The 19,730-nt window shown below is 45.2% G+C and overlaps 2 protein-coding genes across 4 annotated transcripts; one reads left to right on the top strand and one right to left on the bottom strand.

Moving 5' to 3' along the window:
• Positions 1–1,176: 1,176 nt before the first annotated feature.
• Positions 1,177–19,474, bottom strand: ANGEL2 (angel homolog 2). 3 transcript variants are annotated; one of them, XM_081186021.1, is made up of 9 exons: positions 17,947–19,467; positions 12,361–12,773; positions 9,628–9,884; positions 8,794–8,863; positions 7,589–8,013; positions 5,636–5,762; positions 4,983–5,046; positions 3,161–3,324; positions 1,177–1,613 (listed from the first exon to the last, which is right to left on the bottom strand). In XM_081186021.1, the coding sequence occupies exons 1-9, from the start codon at positions 17,970–17,972 to the stop codon at positions 1,462–1,464; spliced, it is 1,698 nt and encodes a 565-aa protein (XP_081042147.1). In that variant the 5' UTR covers positions 17,973–19,467; the 3' UTR covers positions 1,177–1,461. The 3 variants fall into 3 exon arrangements, with proteins under 3 accessions (XP_081042147.1, XP_081042145.1, XP_081042146.1); XM_081186019.1 differs by having other exon boundaries at positions 1,177–3,324; positions 9,628–9,887; positions 17,947–19,474; XM_081186020.1 differs by lacking the exon at positions 17,947–19,467 and adding an exon at positions 14,634–14,799 and having other exon boundaries at positions 1,177–3,324; positions 9,628–9,887.
• Positions 14,963–16,490, top strand: KTI12 (KTI12 chromatin associated homolog). The gene has a single exon (XM_081186115.1). It carries the CDS (start codon positions 15,361–15,363, stop codon positions 16,153–16,155), a length of 795 nt encoding a protein of 264 aa, XP_081042241.1. The 5' UTR covers positions 14,963–15,360; the 3' UTR covers positions 16,156–16,490.
• Positions 19,475–19,730: the final 256 nt, after the last annotated feature.

Genomic DNA, 19,730 nt, shown 5'->3' with positions numbered 1-19,730 from the left:
TATTTCAGGTGTATTCCTCATTGCTTCGTGTGCAGTTAATTGAGCTCTCTCCCTCCCTTTAAAAAAGAAACTGAAAGTCAGCAAAACCTGCAGGGACATTGTAGAACATTAGTGCTGAAGAACAGCTTCCGAGGGCCAAATTAATCGAGGAATACAGCAGCACTGCCAAGCAAAGGGTTTGACTGTGCTCCCCTTGAACTAGCAAAGCTGCCCATGCAACCTTGCCATCTTCCTCCTTGCTCTCCTTGCAGCTCACAGTTGCGTAACTGGCCAGACTTGTCAACAGCCACTCACCTGTGATGATCAATAAATTGCTTACAGGGAACCAGGCCACCCAGCCAAAGTATTGTAAATGGGAAGGTACTTCACTCAGGGTGTGTCCCCCCCCCCCCCCCGCTTCTAGGCTATCAAAGAGTCAAAAGTAGAAATCAAGTTCTAAGTTGATGGGTGATACGGCTGCCCCAGATTTATTTGCAATGCAAATATTAAATAGGTGTGGCTTTGCAAATCGCTGTGGCTCTGTGCCAGGGACAGAAACACCCTTTCCATTTTTACACACACAACTGCCCTCAAGGCCTAACTATCTTGCACAATTCGTGAAGCAGGATTTCCTGATATCTGACCCTTTGCCTCAGGCTGTTTACCTGATAGAAAAATACAATTTGCACCACTGGCACTATGAGCTCCATGGACACAGGTTCAAGAAACAGGCACCCAATCCGCTGCCAAGTTAGAAGAGGCAGTCAGACCTTTGGGGAATATCATAAAAGCAAACTGGGGTGAAGACCCTCTAGGAACATGGCCGCAACCACAAAGTGCTGGACTTAGATGTCAGAAACTCAAGTTCAAATCCCAGGCACAACCCTGAAAGCCCAGATAGTACAAAGGGGTTCTCTTTCATAATCACACACACCTCTCTGGGCTACTCAGAGGATGAAAAGAGGTAAAGATATAGTGAAGCCCACCTCCTTGGAAGAAAACAATTAACTCAATGTCTAGAAGAAATGCTTGCCTGTAGGATTAAGGGAGCTCCATGAAGACTATAGCTGCAAGGACGTGTGATGGTTTTTACTTGTTTTATTTTTATTGTTTTGCTGCCTTGTTGACTGTTGCCCTGGACTCCTTTGGGAGGAAGGGTGAGAATCAAAATATAAAGAAATAAAAATCTGATCATCATTTCTGTTTTAAAAAGCACTTTATACCATCTCTTTGATGAAAAGTAAATATATATTTTTAAAAAATTACTGCACAAATACTTTCCATTATTAAAAAAGGAATCCCAATGTAAAACTCCAATTTGCTTTTTTATATCTAAGTAGCTGTGATAATTTACAATATATATATACCTGTATTTAAAATCCTTCAAGGAGGCATGCACTCTCCAGTCCCTTTTGACGATGCAGAATTAAGGAAAAGGAAAGTGGAACGATAAAAGACAGGTGGGTCATCATTATTTTGGTGTTACTCTTCCAGCCTGAACTTGGCTAGGAGAGGGAGATGGTCAGAGGAGATGGTTTCATTGGGAAGCCCATTGACAGCCCAGAGATCTTTTTCCGTCACCAGTGATAATCGGCCAAGAAGGTTCAGGCGTCCGTCAAAGGCATGTTCAGCTCCTGCGACAGAAAGAAGAGGCTTTCATCAGGTGCCTGTGGACAATCTAGAGGTTTGAAGCATAGCTGTCACCTTTTCCCTTTTCTTGCGAGGAATCCTATTCGGAATAAGGGAATTTCCCTTTAAAAAAGGGAACAGTTGACAGCTATGGTTTGAAGAGAGGTACATAAGCACGTACATTACATTGCAATTGAGCTGGCACCAAGCTGTTCTGAAATAAGCAAGCAGGGAATCAGTTCTTCTATTGGTCTTTACAGAAACTGCATTCTGGGGAACTTTCAAGTCAACGTAAACAATACTGAACATTTATATGATGCTTTCAAGTAAGCGCTTCACACACACTTCCCCACAACTTGCTCCCCTTCAAATATTATGGACTTTAATGCCCTATTCCTGACAATTGGGTCATGCTGGCTGGGGCTTATGGAGACTGTACTCCAACATCAGGCTGGGGAAAGCTACATGATCTACTTATTTCATAGTTCAGTGTGTTAGGCACTCTGCCACACCAGCTCTCCATTTAACTCCCAGGTGTGTGGGGGGGGGATGTGTGATCCTTCCCCAAATATAAAACACTTTATCTAAGGTCAGTTTCATCACTGGGTTGAAATCTGAAGCGAGAACCTCTTTGTTCGCATCAGTCTCTTGGCAATTATGTCCTGCTAGTTCTCCTGATCACCCCAGTTTAAACAAACACATACTTAATATTCCATCCAGTGGATTTTGCAAAGATGCACAGCACTGAATGTGTGCAACCAAGACAAGCTTCAGTCCTGACTTACCCACCAAGGAGATCAGCTTGAAGGCACTTTTAACATTATGGCACCATCTGGTGAGCTTTTGCTGTAACTGCTATTGCTCGATTTTTAAAGAAGTAGTAACCTTCCACATGGCACAATGTTGTCATGTAAAATGCATGTAATAACGTGAGCAAAGGCTTCGCCACACTGGAATTGTAAACTTTTTTTAAAAAAAAAACTGGCCCTGTGCCTTTTCAAGCAGCTTGATCTTTAGAGATTAAATGGAAATGTGGTATCTCTTAGTAGTGAGAAGCTCCACTTGCTCATCTCTATAGATCCGGTTTATGTTAAATGCATAGGAACAGGCTGGGCTGGTTTATTTGTGATCCACTGGAAAGCCTGAAACTGAACTGTGCAGGGAGGGAAGTCAGCATTACAAAGACAATGATGCAAAGAAGATCTGTTCGCGCAGGCTACAAATGCAGGTAGTTAAGTGGTGATAAATCTGGCAGAGAATACAGCCTTGTCTGAGCTAGCCAGGCAGCTTCTATATTAAGCTGTGGACTGAGCTGTTTGTTCAGTCAGCCCTGAAAATCAAGAGACGTCTTCTGTCCGAATCAAGTCCCTTCTCTTAGTATTAGCATTTTATGAATGTGGAATAAAGAACATCTGGAATCAGCAAAGCCACGTGTGTTTATGTGTGGGTGCTTTAAAGAGGCTCTACTGTGCTGGAAATTTTTGCCCATTGTGCAGACTGGGTGAACACCTAGCCAATCATTAGTCACCTATCTTGCTCTAGAGTCACTTGCCTGGTTCTGCAGCTGTGTTCTCCTTTGCCTCAGAATAGAAGATGTAATCCACAGTGACTGCGCTCCTGGAGTGGCAGGTGGTGACTTCTGGGGTTCCGCTGTCTGGCACATAATGAGTATAGGCCGAAGACAAGGGAAAACTGTGGTGCAAATATGTGGGCGACCTAAAATGGGAGAAGTGTTTCAGAAGTCATAGAATCATAGAGTTGGAAGAGACCACAAGGGCCATCGAGTCCAACCCCCTGCCAAGCAGGAAACACCATCAGAGCACTCCTGACATATGGTTGTCAAGCCTCTGCTTAAAGACCTCCAAAGTAGGAGACTCCACCACACTCCTTGGCAGCAAATTCCACTGTCGAACAGCTCTTACTGTCAGGAAGTTCTTCCTAATGTTTAGGTGGAATCTTCTTTCTTGTAGTGTGGATCCATTGCTCCGTGTCCGCTTCTCTGGAGCAGCAGAAAACAACCTTTCTCCCTCCTCTATGTGACATCCTTTTATATATTTGAACATGGCTATCATATCACCCCTTAACCTCCTCTTCTCCAGGCTAAACATGCCCAGCTCCCTTAGCCGTTCCTCATAAGGCATCGTTTCCAGGCCTTTGACCATTTTGGTTGCCCTCCTCTGGACACGTTCCAGTTTGTCAGTGTCCTTCTTGAATTGTGGTGCCCAGAACTGGACACAGTACTCCAGGTGAGGTCTGACCAGAGCAGAATACAGTGGCACTATTACTTCCCTTGATCTAGATGCTATACTCCTATTGAGGCAGCCCAGAATTGCATTGGTTTTTTTAGCTGCCGCGTCACACTGTTGGCTCATGTCAAGTTTGTGGTCAACCAAGACTCCTAGATCCTTTTCACATGTACTGCTCTCAGCATCTGCTGAGACAAAGGATCACAGATGAGGCCAAGCTTACACCAGGGAGTTTCTGCAGGCTACTGATGTTTCAGAGTTGTCCATCTGGCCCAGAGCTGCTCTGTTTTCTGCACCTAAGCCACATACTTTGACATAACAATCCAGACTGAGAATGCTATCACAGCAAGGCAGGGCAAGAACAACGCGTTTGTGAGCCACGACCGTTTAACAAAGGAAACATTTGTCCTGCTATTGCTCCTCATCCACTTCATAGTGGACATAGCCTAAACCGTGCCCTTCATGCTTTAAATACAATGCTGTATTTTATTTCTTTGTTAATTTTATATCCTGCCCTTCCTCCCAAAGAACCGCAGGGTAACAAACAACAAGAGATTGAACAATGAAAACTATCTTAGAAACAGTATCCAGTATCTTAGAAGCAATTCCAAAGGCCCAGTTTTTATATCGCACAGAACAAAACCTCTGGTAAGACACTATCTGCAAAGTTTTAGTGCAATTATATTGCCAAGAATTATATCCAGGTTAACCTACAGCTTTGCTCACACCAAAGGCAAAACCAGTTTAGTAACAGGGGCACAAGACCTGGACAGTGTGCTCTCCTTTATCCCATCAGCATGGCCATAAGGAGATCGGAAGCATTTACTGTTGCATCCAAACCTGGCCAAAATATGGTTTTAACTATGGTCTCTTTGAACAAGCCAACTTTGAACTGGGGTCGGTTTGGCTAAACCATGGTTAACCCTAACCACCATATGTTGGATATTCACAAACCCTTGCCAGTTTGCAAATTTCCAATCTCTTCTTGGTGTGTTGGAGGATGAAGTAGGGAGTGCATATATAGCATTTTAGTGAGTAAAACTTTCAGCTCTCTGTTTATACAGGTCCCGAGTTGTAGTAGCTGATGCCTGCAAACAAGCTGACAACCGCAGTGATGTCAAAATTTACCGTTTTGCTACTGTTACGACCTCTTCTGAATTTTCCAAGCTTGCTTCTTTAGTGTCTTTTCTCTCTGGAAAAAACCAACAACAACAATCATAGAAGCACAGGAAGCTGCCTTATACCTGATCAGACCATTTGTTCATTGAGTCCAGTATTATCTAGTCTGCTTGATAGCAAAGTCACCAGCAAGACATCTTCCACCCCTGTTTTGTTATCTGATCCTTCTATAACTGGAGATGGCAGGAATTGAACCTGCAAAACAGGTGATCTGTGTATGAGCTATGGCTCCTACCCTATATGGGAGAGCGCGCACAGATCTACAGCTGCTGCTTATCCATTCAGCCAAAAGTTGCTCATGAGTTGACCTGCAGCTGAGCGCTTGGAAAGAACCAATGTGACCAGTCAACTCTACTAAAATCACTTCTAAGGCTTTTGTAAACATCCACAAAAACTTTTCACCCACTGATGAATTCCCAATGACTTTATATTTTTAGCTTCTCTGGGGTCAGACAGCACCTGTAGGACTTGAACTGCCAGCATTATGTGACTGAATTGCTGAAATGACACACGAAGGAACTGCTAGGTTAAATTCAGCTGTAAACATCTGAGGGGAAGTAACCTTTTTGGAAAAAACTTGGGTTCTCCACACTGAAATTTACCTCTCTCTTTTTCTAGCTGCTTCTGTTGCTCCTCATACATACAGTCCTGAGAAATGCCGAGGCTTGGAGGCCAAATGGGGATAGTGAGTATCCTATTGCCCCGTGGGGACTGTTCCTGGCCAGACACCTTAAAAAGCAAGAAACAAAACAAAACAACCAAAGAGAAATATGTGCATTTCTAGAAGATGCTCAGCAGTGATTTCTGCTGTAAACCAGAACCCATTCATTTACATTACAAACCTAAAAATGTCTCCTCAGAGGTAAGCCCCATTAACTTCAATTGGACTTACTTCTAGATAAATGATTTCAGGACTGAAGTCTTAGGTTCAGCCATCTAGCTTGCAGAGCTATTTCATGGCAATTCATAGTTAGCTTGGGATTTTAGCTTTCAAGATAAACCGGCATGATATATTACTTTACTGTTCACTCTCAACTCTGGATCAGTTTTGAATGTTAAAAAGCACCTGTCTTAACACAAATCCTTTCAATGACCCAACAGTTTATTTCTACTATTGTGAGAGCTGCTACGTTTATTTTTAATTTTTGGCTTCCCATTTAGCCACTTTTTGAGCCATAAAATAACTCCTGTGCCACAAGTACTCAGTTTTGGAGCCTAGTTGGTGAGAGAGCTGGCAAAAATGTAATTACTTTACATTTATTATGTGTTTGTATGTTCCTATGTGTGTGTGCGTGCACGCGCGCGCGCACACACACACACACACACACAGGTACCATCCCCATTTCATGCAAAAGCAACTATGCTCTAGATTATTTTTAATTTACTGTGCTACCAGTCAGCTGATCAGCAGCACCTGCAAAGCGCTATGAAAAGCACTCCACAATACTCTTGGGTCTTCCTTTGCAAAGAGGCTCAACAAGACCAAACTATCAGCTGACTGATGGGTCATGTGGAGGACTTTGCAAATTGCTCTGCAAGACCCATGTGGGCAAAAAAGGGTCACCTGATGCCAGGAGACATCAGGTGATAAACAAGTGGGTGGCCCCATTAGCAACCTGTCAGACCTGGCCCAGAAGGGGCAGGAAAGAGAATGATTCTGTCTGCTGGTTAGATGCAGTTCATCATCAGTGTTAGAAACTGAGATATGAAAGCTAGGAGCTAAATGGCACCTTAAACATAGGTTATGGGCACTGCAATGGAGTGTTTAGGTGTGCTTTTTAAAAACAAGAGTACAAAACTGAAAATGAATGAACTGCAGCTAAAATCTTATGCTCATTTTTCACATGGTCTAGTCCTCATCTGAAGACTGGAAAAAACAAAACCTTCTCCAGTCTTCAGAGAGTGGCTGGAAGTGGGGAGGCAGAATAAGGCCCTCCTTTTCTTCCAGCAGTGGCAGTTTTAATCTGAAATCTTAGGATCAGTACTGCGCCCATAGCTCAGAACCTGCTCGCGCTAATGAAATTCCCTGTCACAAAATGCACCTAGAACAATGGGAGTTTCTAATGCTGTTCACCACCCCTGACCAAAGCAATGCTTTGCGAAGTTCTCCTCTTCAGTGAAGATATCCTACATCACATTTTCCGCATCCACCTTGTCTACTGCGGAACTCCTCAGCATCTGACCCAGAACCCCTGCTCATCACAGGAAGAGGAGGAGCAAAGGCATGTTCTAAGGCACTCACAGTGTCTTAGAACCGTTGGCTTCACCACAATCCCATGGTGAGCCTTGGAATGTCTTCCACCCTCCTGTGGGCTGAAAGCTCCAGAAGATTATTAATGGCTACAACCAACTACTTCCTAAGAACACTGTTTGAAAACCTCATACCTGCACTGGCTTTGGACCACACAGCATATTTTAGAAAGAACAGCAATGCAAATTATCACCATGGAAACCCTACAATGTCATAGGGGTGGGTGGCAGGGACATCGTCTTTTGCGTGTTGTCTACCCATATTTTTTTTTCTTTACACACCAACTTGACAAACGGCTACCTACTTTCCCTATCGCCAGTCCTTCGTAATTCAGCTTGCCTTCCCTTAAGAAATTGTACAGGGGAGAGTGAGGGACGGAATTGAAGTCCCCGCAGATGACGAGGGGGCAGAAACGCCCGTCTTCCTGCATAGCCACGCTGGTAATTTCTGCCAGCAGCATAGCAAGCTGGGTGAGCTTAATGTCCCCCCGCCTCGGGTTATACAGCAGGTGTGTGTTGGCTATGCAGATGGTGGCTGAGGGGGCCTTGCAGGAAAAAAGAGGCTGCAAGAGAACCACCAGGCCCACGTTATCTCTGTCCAAGAGGGGGATGTTGCGACGAAAGAATTCCACTGGATTCGAAGAGAGGAGATGGAACTTGGAGGCCTTGAAGCAAATGGTGCAGCCATCTGGCTTCCTTCCTGTCCTCATCTTGTACTCACAATGATAGCCTGGGGAAGGGAGAAAAAAGGTGCTTCAAAATGTGCCTCCTTTATACTCTTAAGTACACATGTTTAATATGTTCTGGTCCATTGGGCTGTATGCCGGGGATGGGGAACAAGTGGTCCTCCACAAATTGTTCGATGAAAACTCCCATCATCCCCAGCCAGCGTAGCCAATGGTCAGGGAAGGTGTGAGTTGGAGTCATCTGGAGAGCCACAGCTTCCCCGTCCATCAGCTACACAGCAGGGGTGGGGTGGTTCTACCTCTTATAGCAGGGGTGGGGAATCTCCTGCCCAAAGGCCAAATATGGCCCATGAGGCTATTTCCACCAAACCATGCACACCTGCCCCGCACTTGCACATCAAGTGTGCAACAGATAAAGATACAACTGGATTGGCTGTGTGATTGAATTCATTGTGAGGAACTTGATTGCACAGCCCACCCCTTTGGAAAGCAGGCTTGAAGTCATCACCAATCAGCTGACAGGTGGTGACTTTAAGACTGCTGATTCACTGCACCTCAAAGCACTGTGATTAGCAATGCTCAAAGCAGAAGTCCCAACCCTGCCTGCCTGTCAAATTTGGCTTATGGAGGGTTGGGGAGATAAGTACATGGTCTACTGGCAAGACTGTACCTTGGTTCTCCCCTTACCTTCCTGCTTTCTGTCTATTTGCTCATGGAGATGGGCTGGAGTTAAAATGGCCAGAATCAGTGGACTGTAGGGAGGTAAGCTGGGGAAAGCGGGGTGGGTGGGTGGTGGTTTGACATGTATACTGGACAGTTTATACCTAAGGCTTCCAAACTTGGCTTGATCTCTATTCTGTAGTGGTCTTCTTGTACCTCTTGCAAACAAAGTACCTGTTGGGAGGAAAACAGCTGATCATCAAGTAGCATACTCCCCAACATGACTAGGCTGGCTTTAAAATTTTAGAAACTGGCTTACAACTTTCAGTAACAGTTCTAAGAAGAAATAATAATGGTAATACTGCAACTGAAAATAATTTCAGGTTATTTAATAGTAAAATTATGTATTGTTAAGAACTGGGTACGATTCAGGCAAATTCAAGCATTTTCAAGCCACGCTGATTCCTGAAGAGCATGGTTAGCTCTGCCAGTGAAATCAACGTGCCTTTAAAAGGAAAATTAACGTTATAAACCAATGCATGTCGTATTGGAAGTAAATCCCATCGTACTTCATTCAGCCCAAGGATGCAGTTTTATATTCACTTGAACTAAAAATGATTTACTTCCAAAGAAACATGCAAAGGACTGGGCTGTAAGAAAATAAGACCAGGTTAAAAAGGGTTGGTTTTTTTAGAAGGAATCTGAATGGAGAGACATGGCACCAGGTGCATGTTCACTATAGCTAAACATGAAGTGCATGAAATAACCACATGCTCACTTATGGCAGGTGTGGGAATTTCTTGGCCTCTGGATGTTGATGAACTACAATTCCCATGAGCCTCAGCAAGCATGTTGAATGGTCAGGGATGATAGGAGTTGTAATTCAGCAACTTCTGGAGGGCCAAAGCATCCTCACGCTTGGCTTACAGTCTGTAAAAGATTTGTCTTCCTATGGATTTCTTTTTTATTGGCAGCTATGAGGTTAGCTTCCCACTTACATCTGCATCCAGCCGTTTGATGTCTGCGAGAATGTTGGGAAAGCGATAGTTCCAGGCTAGCACATGCCGTTGGCAGTGTCTATACAGGTGAGAGTTGTCTTCTAACAAGTCTTGGGAAAGGATGTTGTACGACATGACGGTGAAATCAAACTTCTCCAGTGTGTCTTGATGATCCTGGTTGATCGGCTTATCCTCTTCAAGGACCTTCATTTTTTTACTTTGCTGGCAGAAGTATTCCCAGTGTCTCTTGACCACACCTGCTGAAACACAACAACCAGGCCAGGAGTGGCGGATTGTTTGCATTCATACTTTTGACTTGAGCTTTTAAAGTCCTGTACAAACAATTTAAATCCTATTTTGGGGAGCCCGCTAATTAAATATGAACTGTCCAGCTCTGCATTAGAGCCTGTTCCCCTTCTGAGATCAGGTGTGTACTGATCAGCGAGGTAGCCTCCTTAGTTGTAGAGCTCTGCCTAGGTATTCCTCTGCTCAGACAAATCTAGGAGGTAGCAAGCTAAAGCCTTTTCTTTCTGATAATTTTGTTGAACTGCTGCATTTTTATCTCTTTTGGGAAAGCTTTCTGAGGGTTGGGGTATAAGTGTTTAAAGTAAGATTAATAATTTTAAGTGTTTCATTAAGCAGGATTCTAGTAATTTGGGAATAACACTGGCACCTCATTAAATAGGAAGTACCTCTGTTCTTGAATTGTTTAACAACATTAGTACCAAAAGAGACCCATCTCTCTCAGGAGTAGCTTTAGTATATAACAGAAAGTAGGAAGAAAATAATAACAACAACAGGGAAACCCTGGGATAGCAATAAATAGGACACTGCTGGGGAGTGGAATTTAACATAAAAGTTGTAATAAACAATTTGCTGGATGCAGGCAAATGAGTGGGCTGGTGGAAGATGGATTCTTCTATTTTGTGATTAATTTTTGTTCGTAAAATTTAATTGATATGCTACCTGTATGTTCTAATTTTGGTACTGAATTGCTGTTGAGTTGCTTCAGCACTTCTTTATGTTTGAAAATGACACATAAACTGAATAATAACAACAGACACATTGCAAAAATGCCTCCCTCACCAGCCTGCTTGGTCTCCATGCTAGTTGTGAAGAAACAGAAATATCTTCTTCCATTTATTTCCTGCACTTCCTCGCAGAGGAGCACAGGGCGGCAAACACATGATAAATGTGCCAATTAAAACATCTAAAAACAATTCAAGATTCCAACACAAACTGGGAATGATCTTTCCTTAAAAGATTTGTTGAAAGAGGAAAGTCTCCAGTAAGCGCTGAAATGACAACAGAGATGGTGCGTCTCTAATATTTAATGGAAGTTATTTCCAAAGAGCAGCTGCCACAATACTAAAGGCCTGATTCCTGCACTGTGCAGAATGGACATCTTGGTAAGATGGTACCTGAAGGAGGCCCTCACCTCTAGAGCACAATGATTAATTGGGGATATAAGGGGTGGGGTGAACTTTCAGGTATACTGGTTCCAAGTTGTTCAGGGCTTTGTGCTTCAGAAACAGCATAAAGGTATCAAATGGCAGCAACAAAATGCAGTAGACTGGTGGTGGGGGACACAAAATAGTAGGATAGAATGATCCATTCATCATTCACCAGTCCACTTAGTAGAGATATTATTATTACAGTGGTGCCCCGCAAGACGAATGCCTCGCAAGACGGAAAACCCGCTAGACGAAAGGGTTTTCCGTTTTTGAGCTGCTTCGCAAGACGAATTTCCCTATGGGCTTCCTTCGCAAGACGAAAATGTCTTGCGAGTGTTCCGATTTTCCCCCGCTTTCCCCCCCTTTTTCTAAGCCGCTAAGCCGCTAATAGCCTTTTAGCTGCTAAGCCTTTAATAGCCGCTAATAGTGCTAACCCGCTAATAGGGTTGCTTCGCAAGACGAAAAAATCGCTAGACAAAGAGACTCGCGGAACGGATTATTTTCGTCTTGCGAGGCACCACTGTATTATTAGCCTAAAAGACTAGTAGCTCAGTGGCAGAGCATCATCTGCCTTGTATGCAGACGATTCCAGGCTCAATCCCTGGCATCTCCAGGTAAGACTGAGAAGGATTCCTGCTTCAGCCTCTGGAGAGCCACTGCGTGGAAAGCGCTGAAGTAGATGGACCAATGAATCACAGAATTGTAGAGCTGGAATGGACCCTGAGGGTCATCTGGTCCAAGCCCTTGCAATGCAGGAATCTCAGCAAAAGCATCCATGACAGGTGGCCATTCAACCTCTGCTGACAGCACCGCATGTTGCTAGTAGCCTGTGTACCCAAGCAGGATATGAATGAGGGGACTTCACCTCCTCTTTGGCAGGCCTGGAAGTGCAGGCAACAACAACAAAAATGATCACTCCAGTAAATTTTGTTGGCTTATTTCATCAGCTGTTGTCAACAGTGCAAAAGAAAGGTGTGAGCAGCTTGTTCATAGGACCATAAACTGAATATGTGTGGTTTCTGAGCAAGTTGAATTCAGCATATATAATAATATCACATTTTTATCTCATCCTTTTTCCAAGGAATTCAAGGCACCACAAGAATCCAATGAGGTAGGTTAGGCAAGAGATACTGACTGGCTCATCGAGTAAGCTCCATGGCCGCGTGGGGGCTTGAACCAAGACACCCCAGACCCCATGGGCTCTCTTCTCTCCTAAATAAGTAACGCAACCCTGTAAATATTAAGAGCAAAGGATCAAGGTAGTACGATGCCACCATACCTCTTGGTTCTGGAGTGCTTCCTTCTTTACACTGAAGTTGAGGTGGAGACCAGGATATTTCATCTGAAGGTGAAGTACACAGTTTTTCATTAGGGCTGTGACAAATGTCCTGATCCTCACTATGTCTTCTTCGCTTTACACATGGCTCATCTCCCTCAGCTTTCATTGTAGCACAGAGATGAATGGAAGAGTTTTGTATGAGGCTAGGAAACTGTGTGCTCCAGAGCAGAGGAAGCCTACAGCTCCCTGGGCAATCCCAAGGGTTCAAGGGTGAGTAACAAGCCCCAAAACAGGATGCGGTTCTCTTCATATGCTGGAAAGCTTGACCATCCTGGAAGAGTCTCTGAGCAACATTCCAGTGGCAAACCCAATCTCTGCCGAGCCTCTGTACACGATGGGACAGCATGGGATATCTGGAAAGAAAGCAATGTTAGGAAAGATCCTTTGCTGTGAAATATACAGAAATGACAATTAGACAAAGGCCTTGTTCTTACTGCAACAGACTAACATGGTTTCCCGTCTGGAAACTGTATCCTCCTGGCTGATCTTGGATGCTGCAACATTACACTTCTCAATTACTTGAAGTCTGTAATTGGCTTTATTCTTAAATTACAAATATTAATCTTACTAAATAAGGAAGGGCATTACTTTTTCTTCAGGAGAAAAGAAACTCTGTCCACTAGCTATGATCCAGACCTTGATTTGGTCTCTTAGACCGATTAGGCTGCAATGGGCAAATGCTTTATGCTGCTTTGTGTTTCCAGGCGTGGTTGGTTATGACACAAGGATGAGCAGTTTTGTCATACCGAACAGGCTTCCTCAACCTCAGCCCTCCAGATATTTTTGGCCTACAACTCCCATGATCCCTAGCTAGCAGGAGCAGTGGTGAGGGATGATGGGAACTGTAGTCTCAAGACATCTGGAGGGCCGAGGTTGAGGAAGCCTGATATAGAAGCAGCAGAAGTGGAACAGAAAGCACACATTTGAGAATGACTGGCAGATACTGAACATATTCACTAATGCTCAAGTTCAATCAGCTACTAACTTGTTTACACATCCATGGCCACCATATCAGTTTAGTAATAACCTTGCCCTGAAGCTTCCTCTGCTCCTGTGCCTTTTTGGTTGATCCCAGAAAGCTTTACTCCTACCCTGATTTTTACTTTCTGAATATATTTTTCTAACACATTACACAGCTACCTGCAATGTTTATATATTTTAGATCTTATACATATATATACAGAAACATCAATGGGCTTATCTCTGGACTCCTCATTAATGGACGTTTTCCTGTCTAAATGTTTTGTCAGCAAAGCAAAATGTGTAACACTGAAATCCTAAGATCATTTATTTGTTAGTGTGTATGTATACATACATACATACATACAAGGACATGAAGGCAGCAATCCTCTCCTGTTGTTTGCTCCTAGCATCTTAATACTCAAGAGGTACACATTCTGCATATGGAGGTTTCACTTAGCTATCATGATCAATAGCTGTTTAGACTTGTATTCCAAAGAGTACTAAGTTCCAGGGTATGACTGAAGGCATTTTGCTGAAGCTATGCAGATCTGGGTCTGGTCAGTGCCAAGCACAGTAACTGAAAACCACGTGTATGCTGCCTTTCATGACAGGAGAAAGTAACATTTACACGAAACGATGATGTCAAGCGGTATATAAAGTGTCGAAATCAAAAAATGTCCCTCTTTCTTTCACGGGACAGGTAAGCACAGGAGGCCCTAATCCTCCTCACTGCCACCCTTTGAAACCAGGGTGGCAAACTTGTGTCCCTCCAAATGTTGCTGAACTCTCTTCACCCCCTGCCACACTAGCTGGGTCTGACAGGAGAGGCAGTTCAGCTTCACCTGGAGTGCCAAAGGCAACACCTGCCATGGGTGGGATGGGGATCCGGTGGTCCTCAGATCTTCAGAACCTAAGAGGAGCCTGCCGGATCAGGCCCACCTAGTCCAGCATCCTGTTGCCACAGTGGCCAACAGCGTGGGAAGCCCAGGAGGAGGCAGCCTTCTGAAGGATGGCGTTTTTATATTGCAAGCCGCCTTATGATCCGCAGATGAAAGGCGGTATACAAATTCGGTAATAATTCTGACACTGAAGGCGGAATACAGGCACCAGGGTTGGCAGCCCTGGCCGCCGTTTCTTCCACGAGCTTGTCGATTCCCTCCCATGTTGCCAGTGTCGGGGATGATTCGGAGGGCCACAGGTGGCCCCCTCCAGCCTTAGGCCGCCCACCCCGGCAGAGCCGCCGTAGTTACCTCCAGGGGGGACACCTGCCCTCTGCCTTGCCAGGCCGCCCCGGCAGGTTCTCTGCTCCCCGCGCCGGCCCCGCAGAGGGCTCATCTCAGAGGGCCGTGGCCGGCGGCTCCTTCACCACACGCGCTCCAGGTCCGGCTTCCCCCGCGCAGCCGTATCCAAACAAGCCGGACTTAGCGGTCGCTCCTCCCCTCACGTAACGAAGGACCCTCTCGCTTTGGCTTCCGCGGGGGCCCATGGGACTTGTAGTTCGGCTTCCGCAACAGACGCTGCCCTCGCCAACAGACTCATAGATTTATAAATAGACCTACTGAACACGACTTCCGGGTTCCTTTAGAACCCGCTGCGATATTGCGCGAAAACGGAGAGGTTCCATTTCTCCTCTGGCGGAGACCAAAAATTTTGCTTCGTTGTTTTCTATCAATTGCCATTTCCGTAGGACGAGTTCTACTCTAAAGGCGAGTTTGGAAGTATCGTTAGGACTCCACACTCTACATTTTCCTATCTCTATGGTCCGTGGATAGACGTCGTCGTAGAACAATTCAAAGAAGAGCGGAAGGCGGGGCGAATAATCTCTCTCTCTCTCGCTCGCTCTCTCTCTGTCTGGAACCATCTTTCTTAAGGGCAACATTAATGCCTCCGCCGCCATTTTTGTGCAGGGAAGAAAGGCCATGAAAGGGAAGAGGATGACAGCCGGCCCGGTTTACGACTGAGGCGGAGAGAGGCGCCATGCCGCTGGTCGTCCTCTGCGGGCTGCCGGGGAGCGGCAAGACCCGGCGCGCCGAAGAGCTGAAGGCGGCGCTGAGCGCCGAGGAGGCCTCAGAGCGGCGGGTCTTCGTGGTGGCCGAGGCCGACTTGGGCGCCGGCGGCGGGGACGGCGTCGCTCGGGCTGCTCTGAGGGCGGAGGCCGAGCGCCTGCTAAGCCGCCGCGACGTGGTGCTGGTGGACTCGGGCGCCGAGCTGAAGAGCTTCCGCTACGAGCTCTACTGCCTCAGCAAGCACGCGGGGACGCCGCACTGCGTGCTCCTGTGCCCGGGAGGCGCCGCCCGCCCGGACCGGCCTCCCCTGGAGCCGCCCGACTCGCGCCACCGCTGGGACTGGCCGCTCTTCGTGGCGCCCGCCGACCCCGCCGAGCCGCTGCCTTGGCCCGAGATCCGCGCCGCCCTCTTCGAGCGCCGCCCGCCGCCGCCCAACCAGTCCACGCGCTCGCAGCCCCTGCAGGCCGCCGGCTTCCTGCACCGCCTCGACCGCCTCACGCAGGACGTGCTGGCCGCCCTCATGGCCGCCCAGAGGAACGGAGCCCAGCCGGGGCAGTTCGTGCCGCTGGCGGTGGACGGGCTGTCGCAGGCCGGCGGCGGGGAGCCTCCGGGGCTGCTGCTGACCCGGCCCGTCAGCCTGGCGGAGCTGAGCCGGCTCCGGAGGCAGTTCCTCAGCTACGCCAAGATGCACCCGGGTGAAGGCGAGGGCGACCTGCCGCAGCTTGGAAGCATGTTCCTGCAGTACCTGGGCCGCAACCTCCAGTGAGGAGGGGCTGGAAGCCGCCGAGCCGAAAGGAAAGCAAGCCCGAGCGGGACGGAGCAGGATTTTTTTTTTGGGGGGGGGCGACCGCCCACTATGCACGTGCAGTACACAAGACCCGAAAGAGCCTCCCCGACCATGAAGGGAGTTTGTCTGCTGCTGGAGCTTTTGGTCCTGGGTCGTCTTTGCCGTCTAAACCCGAGAGAGGAATGCACCTCCTGCCTATCATTTCAAGTGTGTGGAACTGGTCCGAAACCGATCTTGGCAAAAAAGGGGTTCAGGATTATTGTAAATAAATGAGTTTTTCCTCTCCGCACATCACACACCTGTTTGTATTTTAAGTTGCTCTTTTTCGTTATTTCGTTTTTGTTAAGCTTCCTTGCTGCAGGGGGGTTGGACTAGATCACCCTTGGGAGATGTCCAGGTCCCTTTCAGTTCTACGATTCTAGGGTTGTGTACATGGTTCATGTACAGCATACTAAGGGAGGTTGTATCTGATGGCACAATGAGTCAGTGTGTCAGGTTGTTTTAACACAAGGTTTAGGCCCCCTGGAGGGACATTAGATGACTTACAGAATCCTATCCAACTACAATTATATGACTGAGAAACAGTGGTCAGTCTAAAGCCACCCAGTGTGATGCTAATGTGGTCTGACGACGATTCTGATTTAAACTGAGTGTGATCCCCTGAATTTCTTCATCATGGATTGGGTACAAACCCACTACAATAAACTGCTGGACTGTATGTTGCAGGACCAGAACTTCTGCTATTCTTAACAGACACCGACTATTGCCTTTTCCAAGAGTTAAAACAAAAAGGATGAACATCAGGGCTGGCTCAAGATGCTGTATTTGGTACCTAGGGGGATTATATGTATACTGTACTGCTTTTGTAGATTTGGTGTTTGAAACTTACCTTAAAAGCTATTATGCTGTTTTTAATAGCAAGCTGTCCTAATAAGGTATTGGGAGGGTGGTGTATAAATAAATAATCCCACGTCCTACTTAGTAACATGGAGCACGGTGCGCTCCCATATGAACTGCACTGAAATGAATGGGAATTAAGTGCTCCAGCCCATTTCAATGAGGCTAACACAGGAGACCCTCGTGGGAATTGCTCATAGTTAATGTGCTATCACTCTAGAATGAATTACTATTTGCCATGGGTGGCAACTTTTTAAGGTGCCACTTTTATTATACCAAAGAGATGCATCAGTGCCTCTAGTGCGAAAGGGGATATGCTGTGATTCTTTCCTGGGGCCAATATCGCTTTATGGATTATGCTAAATAAATACAATCTAAACTATAAATATCTACCTAGTACTGGTAAGGAAATAACATTAAATGGCAGTTTTATATAGACATTGCGAATGCAAACTGTACACCTTGACAATATAACTGGGGGAGAGATGGAGGCTGCTGTCCTATGCACACTTAGGAGTTTGCCCAATTGAACAGGTGGCAGTCTCTATGTACAATCACATTGGGAGTGAGTCCCGTTCAACATATTTATTATGTACTGCTTAATGTCAGAATATGCTTCTAAGTAGTTTGCAAGTATAAAAACCAATGGCGCATAGTGGAATAGCTCAGTTGGTAGAGCACAAGACTTAATCACAGGATTGTGGATTTAAGCCCCACATTCGGCAAAAGATTCCTGCATTACAGGAGGCTGGACTAGATGATCCTCATAGTCCCTTCCAACTCTACAATTCTATGACTTAAATTTTTAGATAAACATACACAGAACCCAGTAACAGAACAATCAAATGAGTTCTAACTAGCTAAGAAACTCACCTTATGGCCATGATGCGGTTCCACATCTAGTTCTACCTTTAAATGAAACAATAGTTGGCGAACTGCGAGGGCAGAATTGGTCCTCTTGGAACCAAATCACAATTGCCATGGAAACCTGTAGTGCTAGACCTAGAACTTTGGAACCATTGTTCTATTGTGATCACACAAAACACCAATCTTAATCAGTGATGTGGGTTTTCTGGAAAATTTAGAACTGGAGATTTTTTCTAAACAAATTAGGATAATTTGCATCTGGATTTTTTTCAGTGCATCAGAAAGTTTTCTGATGAGAGAGTGATCTAATTCAACATTTTTGCTTTATTTGTATTTACTAAACAAAACAACTTTGAAATTGGTTACCTAATAACTGTTGAGCTCCTTAGAGGAAAGGTGGGATATAAAGGTAATTAGAATATATATATATAATAATATATAAATAACAAATTATTATTAAATGAACTCTAAATGGCCCTTACAAGTTCTGTGCAAGTGGTCTTTGGAGTAGTAATAAATAAAAAAGACATTACTATATATGTTAAATTATGCAGCTAATGAAACTATGGCAAAATACATTAAAAAATCAGAGTAACGTGATTTACCTCACTGTTCAGTGCATGATTATGAAGTGGTGGCTTTGATTGACATTAATTACTCTTAAGTGCATATCCAAGGGGGTAGTATGTTCACAGTTAACATTTGACATCAAGATATTACCTATACCTGGAGATGCCATGACCAAGGTACTCCATGCGCTGGTAACTTCTAGATTGGATTATTGCAGTGTGCTTTACATGGGACTACCCTTGAAGGCAACTCAGAAACTAGTAGTCCAAAGTAGTCCAAAGTGCAGTGGTCAAGTGGCTGCCTTTAGAACTTACATACGGTAGGCGCCGTCCTAAAACATCTGCATTAATTTCCATGTTGTTTCTGGGCCTAATTTAAGGTGCTCACACTAATGTTTAAATTCTTAGAAGGCTTAGGCCCCAAATTTTTGTGAGACTGCCCCCTTTACGATTAGAGGGAGCGGTCTCTTTGTATCTCCACTTCCCTTAGAAGTTTGAGGGGGTGATAGCCCAGGAGAGGGCATTTTCTGTGACAGCTCCTAAATTGTGCAATTGCCTCCCCACAGAGGCGTGTTTGGCATCTTCACTGTACAGTTCTCAATGACTGCTGAAGATGCACCTCTTTATCCTGAAATTTGGTACCTGGTGTGTGTGTGTTTCAGGGCTCACCCTATTCCCATAACTGTAAATTGCTCTAACTGTTTTTAATGCTGAATTTTAAATAGTTGTAACTGCCTCTGGAACCTCCTGGTGAAGGGTGTGTAATATAGCGAAATCAATAATTGCTTATTTTTATTTCTTTTGAAAATTTCTAATCAGTGCCTTTATACAAAACATGGATTTCTGGATGGTGTACATTAAAATCAAGTATCAAAACAGTATTGAAACAATTTTTAAAATAATAATAATAAATTGAGCTGAAAAGGAGTTAAAGTGAAATAAGTCTGTTGCTTTAAAAGGGAGTACCTAGCTGAATGGCAAATAAATCAAGTGGTAAGCTATGGATGTGGATAAACGGTGACCTAGTAATCTAAAAGCACACACCTAGTTACAATAACTAACTGAATTTGCAGCATAGTGCTATGTATAGCATACTGGCTAAAATGTGGGCCTCGGACTGGGGAGTCCAAGGTTCACATTCTCACTCAGTGGGTGACCTTGGGTCAGTAACTATCTCTCAGTCCAACCTGCCATACAGTTGTGAGGGTAGGAGGGAGAGAA

This window comes from Podarcis bocagei, assembly GCF_964188305.1.
Source record: "Podarcis bocagei genome assembly, chromosome: 3".
NCBI lineage: Eukaryota > Metazoa > Chordata > Lepidosauria > Squamata > Lacertidae > Podarcis > Podarcis bocagei.
The sequence above is the reverse complement of the archived record's forward strand: the minus strand, read 5'-3'. Positions and strand labels throughout refer to the sequence as shown.